Raw genomic sequence first — 13,946 nt, forward strand, 5'->3', positions numbered from 1 at the left:
GTATGTCCAGTAATTACTAAACTTAATTCTAAGAATTAGTGAATTTCTAGATGAAGGAATAGATTAGCTTTGCCTTTTGCGGTCTTGTACTCCTCTACGTCCATTGTTGCTGCAGGTAGTTCACAGTCTTGTTCTTTCTAATGTGATTCCGAGCATTGCTGTTTTAGAAAACTAAGCTGTTACATATGATAAAGCTCATTCTGTATTGTATGCGGGAATGTTTTATTAAATCTGATGTCTAATAATAACAGAAAATCCCTTTTGATACAGGAAAGATGTATATCTTTGTACCGTGTTAGCCAGTAGATAGGAGAATATTCAGAATTGAAAGTCCTCAGCGGTTGATACCTTTTAATGTCTAACTGAAAAGATGGTAGCAAAGTGGAAGCTTTCGAGACTACTTAGGTCTCTTCACCATATGCCTGATGAAGAGACCTGAGTAGTCTCCAAAGCTTGCAATGTGTTACCATCTTTTCAGTTAGCCATTAAAAGGTATCAACCACTTAACCACTGAGGACTCTCAATTCTGAATATTTTTCTAGAAAATTCCTGTAATTTATAAGCTAAAATCTGGTGTCATTGTAAGCAGGTGTGGAGATACAGTACCCATGGATTGCAGAGCAATGCGGTATAACAATATTTTTTAACAGTAAAGATGCAAATAATCTCCTCACAGGGAGTTGATAAACAGTAAAACAAGAATTACAGAAAGAGCAAGGATTAATGCGACAGTCTGAGGTTTTAACAGCACTTATCATGACTTCTGCTGGTCCTCATTCATATACACTCCGATGGGTGTTGTAGCACCGGCAACAGGTGGCATAGAGTCCTCAGATGGGGTCCACAATTAACGATCCAACTTCGGGCAGCAATGAGCGATCTCCAGTTTTGCTCACTGAGCCCCTTGTCCATAAGCCTGTGCAGCCAAAGTGAAGAAAGCTGCAGGAGTGCCTGTATCAAGCGTGGGCTGATGTACGCTGGCCAACAAAGGGAACTGCACCTCAGTGTTCTGTAGCCGTCCCACACTTCTCCGTTCGAGTGCTGCCCTACGTTTATCCAGGCGCACGGAACTCTCCACCGTCACTGTCCCGCTGGAGCATGCAGATAAGCCTGGTCATGGCACATCTCGGTGCTGCTGCTCTGGGTGCGGAGTGCACTGCACACCCTGCTGCACTCTTCCTGATGGCGGGAAACTAACTGTGCCTTTGGGTGCTTTCTCCTCACCTCTTGGCTTAGCCACACCCCCTATCCCCGGCTCATGGGGCCTGTCCAGTCCCCTATACTTTCCCCCGGGCAACATGGGACACAACCTCAGCAGTTCTGAACCCCGCATGATGCAGGCACCCGCCGCCCAGTCTACCTCCTTACGTCATTGCCACAGAAATAATGTGATGTGGGTATAAACAAATCAAATTCTCTCGTCACTAAACTACTTTGAGCTTTTGATCATTTTATGTCTCCACAAGAACCATTACATGCTACCATTTCCAATAATGTTACATTTATAGGGGCTGTATACTTTCTTTGAATGATGCATGTCTCATTATTGGCAGTATTAAGCCTATTTGAAGCTTGCACCAAAGTACAGTCGGCTGCATTCTGGTGCCCACTTAAAATAGGCAGATACTGCGGAAAATGACGTCGGACATAACACAATGTGACTCTGTCTATATCATCACAGTCATTGGCGCCATCAGTAGAAATGTTTGAATTCCATTTTCCAGGGCTTTAACCGGAAACCCTGATGGAGTCATTGATATTAGACTAAAACGTAGTGTGCACCCCTGCTTCTTATTCAGAGCTTTAAAGCTTAGCACAAAAAAGGAAGAAACACTAACCTAATCATCTTATAGAGTCATTTAGACATCCATTGTTTTTTTTGCATACAAGAAAATCCAGTCCATTTTACATCAGTGTGCTAGATCCGATTTTTTTTCTTCTTTTTTCTCATATGCAAAAAAAATAAATACATTTTGTTGTGTGCTAAAAATTTTTTCAAGCTTCTCTTACTCCCTAAAACAGTAAAGGAAAGACAGCACTAGGATACATGGAAGGCATTTTATTCAAGGATCCATTGATTTTTATGGACCAATTTAATCAATGACTCAGATCAAAAACAGACATGTCCCTGTTGTTTTTGTGGACTCTTGGTGTGTACACATCCTTGTAGATGACATTGGATGCATGTTCTAGCTGTAAAAAAAAAACAAAAATGGATAGAATATATAAAGAAAACATGGACGTTTGAGTGAGGAAAAATAAAATAGGTATAATTTCAGCTATGTCAAAGTCTTTGGCTGTATTTGCATCTGCTCTTCCATGTAACCCATGGCTGGATCCATTGTATGACAGGTACCAGTGGTATCGGAGAGATCCCATTGACTTAAAATGTGTTCTCTTAGGGTTTTATAGCAGTCATTATCATGACAAGAATAAGTTTGCATGATGACCTATTCTTACCTTCATCTTTTCGGTCATTGGTTTTCTCAAATGGGCCAAGAGGAAAATTTGGGCCTTCTGTAGGTTCCTGGGCCAGGTGCCACTGCAACTCCTACACCCATTACCCCCATGGTCAGCAGAGCCTACCTTTTTGAAAACCTAACTACATTTTAGTTCCCATGTTACTCACTGGTTGATAGTAGAGTTAGTAGAGGCTGATTAAGTTGTATCGGATGTGATTAGCTCAGTGCGCAAATGGCATGGAGAAAATCTGATTATGATCTGAACAGCAGAGAGACTTGTGTCAGTGATTTTAATTTGTTTGCAAGGCTGTGCGGTGTGTTGGAAATATTTGTGTGTAATGATGCTGATTGTCATACCTAAATTGCAGTTTTCGTGACCGAAAATGAAGCAAATGGCATTCTAAAGAGGTGGAAACGTGCAAATAGTCCATTTGAAGAGTTTAAAAAAGGGAACCTGGAAAGAGAATGCTATGAGGAACAGTGCAACCACGAGGAAGCTCGGGAAGTGTTCGAGAACGATGAAAAAACTGTAAGGACAACATTTGTCAATGTCTATAAACAGAGCTGGGGACAGGCATCCTAGGCACCCTCAGTCCTGGGATGTAAAGTATCTATAATCTGAATCAGTATATGTTTAATGCTGCCAGGAGCCTGTGAGTCTTGCTGCCACATCTCATGCACAAGGATTGATTGACAGATATTTTTTGAATTCAAAACAATGCAGGAAAAGTTGGCAATCACCATATCTGGGCAGGAAATCAGCTCTAGATAGAGAGAAAGACATCCCCAGCTCAAAATGTTTCCACCCTCAAATCTGAGAATGACTGGTCAGCTGAAGGTAACAAAATGTAATTGGCGACATGTCTGAAGACTCACAGAAGAGGTGGCTTTGCTTCCCATAGAGACCAAACATAGTTCAGTTTTTGTTTTGCTGCTTGTTATGTGCAGATGTCTCAGCATTTGTATCACCGTGACCTATAACCCCTGTTTCAACCGCAGTGCTGCCTCATTAGTGCCATGAACAGGACCCTGGTAGCAGTGATAGCCACAATGCGACCATAGCAAGGAAATACCCATCACGGCTGTGACAGCCACAGTGCTCCTCTTATGAGTCACAGCCACGGAGCAACTTAGTGTCATTAGCAACAGTGCCCCTTGTTAGTGCCCTCTATTAATGCCGTCAATGACACTGTCCCACATTAGTGCCAGGAACAGGGTCTTCTATAGTGCCATGGGGTATATTGCCCCTTGATTATGTCACCAACTTCAGTGACCCTTATTAACATTTACCTTTCCCAACTATGAGCTTTCCCACTAACAGAAACTGTTACATCAATTAACCCTAACAGAAGTGGCTTAAATTTAATTGGTATTGAGTTTGGATGGGGTATTGTATCATTAAAATCTACTGCAAGTTCTTTATTGCCACTGATTTTGTGCCAAAAAGCTGCAAATTATCTTGTCATATCAAATTGCCTATACAGAACAGAAATCCAAGCTCCAAATTTGTGTGGCAACAAATCCACTATGGCAAATCCACTGGTCGAATTGACAGCTGGGTGTTGTGCCACGTAAACATGTCCTTGGCATTGCTCCCTGAAAATCTGGACTGTTTGGAGCAAATTTTGGTGTGTTTTTCTTTTCAACAACTACTAGAATATTCTCAGGATAAGTATAAAATGATCTGGCTGGGAACATGTTTTTAAACCAACAGCATTGTCCCCTAACAATTGTAATTAAGGATGTAACATCAAGAAAATACCCAGAGAATGATAGCCTATATGATGCCCAGAAGCTGGAGTACTAACTTATCGGGGAAAAAAGAAAAAAAATCTTATTTTATTAATGAAACAAAAATTGCACATTATAAAAAGAGGTGGTCAAAAGAAAATCCAAAAAGCCCCGAGGGTTAGCAGACTATGGTCATGAACAGCTTAATTATATAGTAGCATTGCTGTAAACGAAGTACAATATTGTCAGCCATGTCATGTAAAGTGCTTACCCGTTTTACAAGGAGGAAACATATAGATTGAGAAGAGGTTGTCCAAGTAGTAGACAATTCCTCGAATGACTACCATCATATATACCTAGAAGATGATATTTTTACGCTTTGCGTTATTTAGTTGTCTCAAAAATATGTTTACATATGTTAACGTTTTTCATTATGTATTTAACAGAGAGAATTTTGGAGCAAGTACATTGGTAAGTATGTCACAGAAACGGACGCAGCGAGGTTTGACTAAAACAGGTTTCACTCAATTCAAAGAAGGTAGAAGCTTGGTGGTATACACTGTATTGTGGCGCTGGGATACACATTGGCAGTTACAGCAGAAACTAGACTACAGTTATAAATAGAAGAGGAGCTACTTAGCATTCGAGACGTGCGACTCGGCACACTTTCCAGTCTATCATACTAATGTTGCTCCCAGATTTAGGACAACGTAGAATTTGATGATGCAGGTTGATTCCGACTCCAAACTTGACCAATGAAATAATTCTGACTTCTCATCTGACTCCTAATGTATCGCAGATTCTAGATTGGACCTCTAAATAAATTCAGACCCCGGACATGGCACCAAAGGACCCCATACACATTAGAGTAATGTCGGACAAACTCACTGATATCAGTAGGATTGGCCAACAGTCTGATGTGTATGGGACTTCCTAACTCTCATCTGACAGATGATGTTGGGGAGACAAGGATCCGTCACGTCAGATTGTAGATCCTTTTGTTCTCTGTGAGATAAACCGTTACCAACTCCTCTTGCAGAAGCTCAATCATAGAGGAGAAAGGAGTTCTCCGCACAGCTAAGCGTTCCTGAGTATGGGAGACTGGCTTCAAATTATTGACCGTAAACTAGATAAGGAAAAATATTCAGGCTCCAGGCCAGACACCTTCTTTTACTTACCTCCCAGATTCCTTTTCTGTTCTTTACACCATGGCACACAGGAATCTAATCCCGGCAATATTATTTGGTTGTGTGCCGCACCCGAAGCTAAGGAGGATAAATATTTTCACCTACTATCTACTGGATCACTCCAATAGATACAGGACACAAAAAGTAAAGCGTAACGATTGTTTACGCTGGTCACTAATTCTATCCATTATAATATCTGCCACTGGCCTTCCATACTAAAGAAAGCTTAAAAACTTGTTAATTAAAAACACCAGCAATTATACCAAATGCACTGGATAGGATCCCAATACTGGGAATAGGATTTTGTGACGTGCAAAATATTCAGCATTGGGTTACACATTAACGCTTCAGGAATTGTATAATATAGGCAATTTAAGAGTAAATGGAAATTAAGTAAAAAATGCTGCAATTCAAGTTTTTTTGTGTATTTTAGATGGTGACCAGTGTTCACCTAATCCTTGTCAATATGGTGGGTCATGCAAAGATGGAGTTGGTGAATACACGTGTCTCTGCAATTCTGGCTTTGAGGGTAAAACATGTGAAATAGGTAAGTCTTAAAACTGACTCTTATTGAAATATACTGTATTTTACCATGATTTGTACGCATTCACTCCATAGACTCGCTATTAAGATAAAATGTATTTAAAATTTCTCATAAAAAAGTAAGGTGCAGCAGAAGGATGTGGCAAGGAAAGAGGACATCACACAATTAGCAGCACCGGGCAGCAATGAACATTGCTCATTCCAAACAATATATGGCAAAATGCAATTGAATGGATATGCTCAACTTTCCAGAACATATGGGTATGGATAGTTAGAAAAAAAGTGAGTTGATTATGAAGCCTTCTGAGAAATTAAACCGTAAACTATACAAGGATAGAATAATCCCTCTTCTGTGCAAGAATTTGAATAGTCCAAATGTTCATCATATGGACAAAGGCCATAAATCAAATAGTGAATCCAAAAGTATCATCAGGACATTGCATCTCTGTGCAAAAGTAGTGCATGGTATGACGCATAAACCCATAAGGAGACATACATTAATTAAAGAAGTTGTCCACCACTTTTCTATTTTAGAATTTTTGAAAAAGACAGCAGTGTCTAAAAATAACAACAAAAAAATACACATTTATTAGGCAACATGTATTTTTGATAATTAATTTTATTATTGAACAACTACAGTGCTCTCTGTCAATCCAGAAGGTTAATAAATCTGAATATTTAAGAAAGTAAAAGTGAGATTTTGTCTTTCTTAGGAGGATATTTGTGTGTGCAGAATTATTATGCAATTAAACGAAGAACGTAAAATTTCACATCTCAATTGTTTATTTTCATCTCTAAAGTGAGAATAATAACCAAACAACTTAAAATGTCCAAAAATATATTTCTGGCATCTAATGTATAAAGCTCAAAGTGTGTATGTATGTGTGTACAGTGGGGAAAAAAAGTATTTAGTCAGTCAGCAATAGTGCAAGTTCCACCACTTAAAAAGATGAGAGGCGTCTGTAATTTACATCATAGGTAGACCTCAACTATGGGAGACAAACTGAGAAAAAAAAAATCCAGAAAATCACATTGTCTGTTTTTTTTCATTTTATTTGCATATTATGGTGGAAAATAAGTATTTGGTCAGAAACAAAATTTCATCTCAATACTTTGTGATATATCCTTTGTTGGCAATGACAGAGGTCAAACGTTTTCTGTAAGTCTTCACAAGGTTGCCACACACTATTGTTGGTATGTTGGCCCATTCCTCCATGCAGAGCTCCTCTAGAGCAGTGATGTTTTTGGCTTTTCGCTTGGCAACACGGACTTTCAACTCCCTCCAAAGGTTTTCTATAGGGTTGAGATCTGGAGACTGGCTAGGCCACTCCAGGACCTTGAAATGCTTCTTACGAAGCCACTCCTTCGTTGCCCTGGCGGTGTGCTTTGGATCATTGTCATGTTGAAAGACCCAGCCACGTTTCATCTTCAATGCCCTTGCTGATGGAAGGAGGTTTGCACTCAAAATCTCACGATACATGGCCCCATTCATTCTTTCATGTACCCGGATCAGTCGTCCTGGCCCCTTTGCAGAGAAACAGCCCCAAAGCATGATGTTTCCACCACCATGCTTTACAGTAGGTATGGTGTTTGATGGATGCAACTCAGTATTCTTTTTCCTCCAAACACGACAAGTTGTGTTTCTACCAAACAGTTCCAGTTTGGTTTCATCAGACCATAGGACATTCTCCCAAAACTCCTCTGGATCATCCAAATGCTCTCTAGCAAACTTCAGACGGGCCCGGACATGTACAGGCTTAAGCAGTGGGACACGTCTGGCACTGCAGGATCTGAGTCCATGGTGGCGTAGTGTTTTACTTATGGTAGGCCTTGTTACATTGGTCCCAGCTCTCTGCAGTTCATTCACTAGGTCCCCCCGCGTGGTTCTGGGATTTTTGCTCACCGTTCTTGTGATCATTCTGACCCCACGGGGTGGGTTTTTGTGTGGAGCACCAGATCGAGGGAGATTATCAGTGGTCTTGTATGTCTTCCATTTTCTAATTATTGCTCCCACAGTTGATTTCTTCACTCCAAGCTGGTTGGCTATTGCAGATTCAGTCTTCCCAGCCTGGTGCAGGGCTACAATTTTGTTTCTGGTGTCCTTTGACAGCTCTTTGGTCTTCACCATAGTGGAGTTTGGAGTCAGACTGTTTGAGGGTGTGCACAGGTGTCTTTTTATACTGATAACAAGTTTAAACAGGTGCCATTACTACAGGTAATGAGTGGAGGAAAGAGGAGACTCTTAAAGAAGAAGTTACAGGTCTGTGAGAGCCAGAAATCTTGATTGCTTGTTTCTGACCAAATACTTATTTTCCACCATAATATGCAAATAAAATGAAAAAAAAACAGACAATGTGATTTTCTGGATTTTTTTTTTCTCAGTTTGTCTCCCATAGTTGAGGTCTACCTATGATGTAAATTACAGACGCCTCTCATCTTTTTAAGTGGTGGAACTTGCACTATTGCTGACTGACTAAATACTTTTTTTCCCCACTGTATGTCCGGGATAGGCATCCGCACCGTCGCAGCTACAGCCACAAAATTCGGCACAGTCGCACGTCTGGACCCCGAGAGCGTCCTAAGCTATGTTGTGAGGTGAAATTTTAACCCCGTGCGTTCCAATTTACCAAACAATTTTGCCTTTATCTATATACTGGGGAAAAAGTGTGTGCGTGTCAAGCCCCGCCCCTCATTGTGATGTCATAATGCCCCTATTTGCATAATGGGGAAGCAGTGTGCGCGTATCAAGCCCCGCCCCTCATTATGATGTCACAATGGTTGACTATGGGATGGAGGATGTGTGATGGGTATATGGGCACGGGACTATGGGATGGCGGATATGTATGATGAGTATATGGGCACGGGACTATGGGATGGAGGATATGTATGATGGGTATATGGGCACGGGACTATGGGATGGAGGATATGTATGATGGGTATATGGACACGGGACTATGGGATGGAGGATATGTATGATGGGTATATGGGCATGGGACTATGGGATGGAGGATATGTATGATGGGTATGTGGGCACGGGACTATGGGATGGAGGATATTTATGATGGGTATATGGGCACGGGACTATGGGATGGCGGCTATGTATGATGGGTATATGGGCACGGGACTATGGGATGGAGGATATGTATGATGGGTATATGGGCAATGGACTATGAGATGAAGGATGTGTGATGGGTATATGGGCATGGGACTATGGGATGGAGAATATGTATGATGGGTATATGGGCATGGGACTATGGGATGGAGGATAATTATAATTTGCTATAACTAACCACAGTTAGTTTCTATGCCCGGGCTGCATGGGTATATGGGCACGGGCCTATGAGATGGAGGTTGTGTGATGGGTATATGGGCACGGGACTATGGGATGGAGGATGTGTGATGGGTATATGGGCACTGGACTATGGGATGGAGGATATGTATGACGGGTATATGGGCACGGGACTATGGGATGGCGGATATGTATGATGGGTATATGGGCATGGGACTATGAGATGAAGGATGTGTGATGGGTATATGGGCACTCGACTATGGGATGGCGAATATGTATGATGGGTATATGGGCATGGGACTATGGGATGGAGAATATGTATGATGGGTATATGGGCATGGGACTATGGGATGGAGGATGTGTGATGGGTATATGGGCACTCGACTATGGGATGGAGGATATGTATGATGGGTATATGGGCACGGGACTATGGGATGGAGGATAATTATAATTTGTTATAACTAACTACAGTTAGTTACTATGCCCGGGCAGCGCCAGGCTCTTCAGCTAGTTTAAAATAAAAAAAAATGTATCAGTGACCATTATAGCCATCCTTCTTTTCAATACCACTCATAAGCCATCCTTCCATGGAGTCTGTTTCTTGAACTGTTGACCATCAACTTTTTGGACAGCACCAACCACAATCACTCAGACACTCAGAGAGGTGTACTACTTTTCCTCACTGTAAATCTCCTGTTTAAGTAGGGCCCACAAGTTCTCAATAGGGTTTAGGTCAGGTGAGTAAGAGGTCATATCATTATTTTTCTTCTTTAAGGCCTTACTGGCTAGTCAAGCAGTGAAGTAGTTAGATGTATGTGATGTTGCATAACAATAATGGTTTTCGTGAAAGATGCAGACTTGTGCCTGCACCACTATTTGAAGAAAGCTTCTTCTAAAAACTGGCAAAAGGTTTGGGAGTTGATTTTGAGCCATTTTCAACTCGAAAAGGTCCAACTACCTCATCTTTAATTGTACCAGCCTATAGCAGTACCATATTTCGACCTTGCTGGCATCTGAGTAAAAATGGAGGTGTGTTCCCATTACAAGCCCATCCACCAGGTCTGGTGAGTCCATAAAACCTTCAAAAAATTTGGTCTTCAAATATGTCTTGGCCCAGTCTTGACATTTCAACTTATGACCAGTGGTGGTCAGGTATCAACCTTCCTTACCTTGTCCATACCTCTGAGCACTGAACACCTTGTACTTCTGAGCACCCCAGGGAGGTTGAAGTTCTAGAACATGACAGCACTGGGGGATAATGGCTTCCTGGTCTCTTCATGCTGATTCTTCTCAAACCTGTGGCAGTTAGTGTGAATCTCTTATCTCAACGTTTTTTGCTACCCTGTTAATTATTTGAAACAAAACTTTTGATGGTTCTGTGCTTGCACCCCAATATTTTAGCAATGTCAAGGGTGCTGCATCCTATTGCAAGACTTCTAACAATTTTGGACTTTTCTGAGTCAGATAAATCTATTTTTGGCCATTTTAGCTGCCTAATAATTATGCACACCTTAATAAAGTGTGGTGTAGTGACCACTGTGTCTGATAGGGGGCGCTGTGTGGATGTCCTAGGATAGAGGATGAATGGCAGAATCCTGAATGACCGTTATGTATCTCAAGGTGGGTGGCCTTGAGATGGAGACTTACATGTGTGTGTTGAGCAGCAATGATACTGCTGAGGTGCTGCTTCAATGTGTCAGGGAGAAGTCTCCAGGTAGCTGGGGAGACGACGGGCAGAACCAGTAACCTACAAACCCACCCGGGGTGTGTTTAAGAACGATATTGTAAAGTGTGTATGAGTGGGTAAAGGACCTGCGATGAGGTCATAGCCATGTGACACAGTGGGCGTGGCTACGGACCATATAAGGTGGCCAGGGTAGGTCACAAGGGGTGAATGCAGGGACCTGGTTGGTCCGTTTTGGAAGGTCCCGTCTGAGAGAGATGGGGCTGCCTTCTGACAGCAAGTGAAGGTTGTGTGTAATGGCTGCACGTGCCTGGTAATTCCCTGGAGGGAATGGACGTCTGCAGCGTGGTGAAGTAACCATGAGTGAACCCTGATGGGTGAGATAACTGAGGCTGAAGAGCCTGTGTATGCATAACCTGTGTGGCCACAGGGATTACAGAGCTGAACTCTGTCATGGACGCTATGCTGAATCTATGAAGTTTATGTTACTGCTGTGGGTTTATGATGCCTAATAAACCGCATGGACTATGATTGTTTTATGGAAAACCCATGCCGGATCTGGTTTTGTGGCTGCTAACCGAGTATCCCCTACTTGAATGACAGCGCTACCTTACAATTGGTGGAGAATGCTATGGGCAATGTTGTAGCCTTGTTGCTAAGAGCAACGGAAGAGGACTGCAAAATTTGGTTGCTAAGGGCAACGGTTTCCAAAAACGCATGTTGCAGTGCTGGCAACACTGAGCCAGGAGGGCTGACGGTCTGGAAAGCCGTGTGATATACTGACAGCAGGTCAGTGGAAGAGACGTATAGGACACCTCTGCGGTAGAGGGGTCCGAGAACCTGTGCGGCCAGCAGGTGACGGCCGTGAAAGCCGTGTTGTACTGACCGGGGTCAGTGAGAAAGAGACTGGTGATTGCTATAGGGTACCTTTGTGGAGAAGAGGTACACGAGGACCTGTGTGGCCGACACATGTAACGGACAGGTGTTCATGTTGTACGGACCTGGGTCAGTGGGAAAGACTGTGTACCTGGAGGGTTCAGTGAGCAAGGTCCTGGAGAGTCAGTGTTGGGAGGTTCTGGGAGAAGAATCGGATCCCTGGAGCACGTGGTATGACCTTGGACCTGGTGAGACGTGAGTGTTGGGCAGTCTCAGGAGGAGATGGATGTCCTGAAGAGCACCCGCTAAGCCCCTGGACCTGGCGAGGCCGGTGTGCTGGGAAACCCTGGGAGGAGGGTCGGCTCCCTCAATAGCACCCGTTGCGCCTGTGTGTTGGACGGTCTCAGGCGGAAACGGAACGTCCTGAATAGCACACAGACAGGACACGTGAGTTTTGTGTGGTGTATTTTTTTCTTTTCTCAACTCAGCCTGCGGTGACTCAGAGGGAGTCAAGAAGGTGACAAGCGGCTTGCTGTAACTTGGCGGGGTTACGAAGGTGACAAGCGGCTTGCTGTAACTCGGCGGGGTTACGAAGGGGACAAGCGGCTTCCGGTAACTCGGCAGGGTTACGAAAGTGACACCAGCCGCTATGTGTGAACGGCAGCCGGTGGTGTCGAAGATCGGCGACAGCAGGAGCTGTGGTGGTGCCAGCAATGTCTTGTGTGGTATCGTTAAAAAGACATAAACTGTGTTGTGTGAACTGTGGTCTGAGAAGACCTGTAGAACGGACATGGGGAGATCCCGAAAGGGGGCGGTGGCCCAAATCGGGGTGGTAGCCCAAAAGGCGGTGGAGTCCCAGAGGGTGGCGGTGACCGAAATCGGGGTGGTAGCCCAAAAAGGGGTGGAGTCCCAGAGGGGGGCGGTGACCCAAATCGGGGTGGTCCAGAAAGGGGCCAGTGTGTCAAAAGAGGAACAGCAATGTTCATGTATGTTGTTTTTTGAACGTGGAATATTCTTTCCGGATAATGACGGGCCACAGGTGTGTACCATAATGCTGCACCGAGAAGGAGTCTCGGGTCGACTGGACTCAAAGTGTCAGGTGAATCTGACAGGATCTCCTCTCACTTTCTGTCTGACCGAGAGAATGGTCCAGGTTCGCTGTAAACATGGGGTTACGGTGAAGTATACGGTAGACAGAATGATGTTTGAGGGGCCCATAAGTGGTGAGTGCCAAGGGGGTGGGATACCGCGGGACTTAGTCTATGCCTTGGAGAGGGGGCCGGGACTTTGTCGTGTTTGATGACATATGGCAGGAGGTTGGAGACGTTTCTACTGTTGGGCTAACAGATATTGAGATGGTGACTGCTCGTAATGTGGACAGGTCAGAGGTAGATGTGACCGGACGAATGGGTATGTGTGCCCAACGAACAGATCTGATGTTTTGTGACAGGACTGACGGTGACCTGATTGATAAGACGGCTGAAGTATTCACACGGTTAGTGGGTAACTGGAAGGATTACTCGACAGGCCGGGGTGACTCAGACTCTGGGGGTGACTGTGGCACTGAGAGAGAAAGAGAGCACAGAATAGAAGGGCTAGAGAAAGAAGTCTCTGAGCTCAGAAGTCACCTGTCAACGTGCCAAAACGTGAACAAGACACTTAGGGAAGAAATGGAAGAACATGTCAAACGAGAAAGAGTCCTGAGACAACTGGCCGAGAACAGGGTCGAGGAGCTCGAGAAAGAAGTCTTGGAGCTCAAAGAAACTGCAAGAGGTTTTCTGCGGGAGCAAAGAGCTGAAGTAGACAGTCACCCGGTCGGGTCAACTGTAGTGAGGGAAGTGTCTGTGGTAAAGCCAGAGCCTCCTGGCCAGGAAAAGAACAAGACCACAACCTTCAAATCTGTGATCGAGGTACCCGAAGACATGCAAGAAGCCTGTGCTGAGGAAAGTGTGCATGAGGCTTTCAAAGAGGTGGTCAAAGCGTGTAAGGTGCACTGGGCACCTGAGACTCAGCAGTTGGTGATAATATCAGCCAGAGAAGATACATCAAACCGAGTAGCTGTCCTGAAAGAAATGCATCTGCAATGTCTTCATGCCAAACAGCTGGTTAGGCGGAGTAATATGAAAGCTGCTCGACACCAAGAGTTAGCAAGGGAGGCTATGGATCAGCTGGGT

General features: G+C 43.8%; 1 protein-coding gene across 2 annotated transcripts in view; it reads left to right on the forward strand.

Annotated features, from left to right (window-relative positions):
- The window catches only part of F10 (coagulation factor X), a 30,015-nt gene that overhangs the window by 509 nt on the left and 15,560 nt on the right, over positions 1–13,946 (forward strand). For both annotated transcript variants that reach the window (XM_073556858.1, XM_073556859.1), the window contains 3 exons: positions 2,831–2,991; positions 4,640–4,664; positions 5,814–5,927. In XM_073556858.1, the coding sequence (XP_073412959.1) occupies positions 2,831–2,991; positions 4,640–4,664; positions 5,814–5,927 (300 nt within the window). The remainder of the gene's footprint in view (positions 1–2,830; positions 2,992–4,639; positions 4,665–5,813; positions 5,928–13,946) is intronic.

Source organism: Dendrobates tinctorius, unplaced genomic scaffold, assembly GCF_039654945.1.
Source record: "Dendrobates tinctorius isolate UK_male_01 unplaced genomic scaffold, ASM3965494v1 ptg000240l, whole genome shotgun sequence".
Lineage (NCBI taxonomy): Eukaryota > Metazoa > Chordata > Amphibia > Anura > Dendrobatidae > Dendrobates > Dendrobates tinctorius.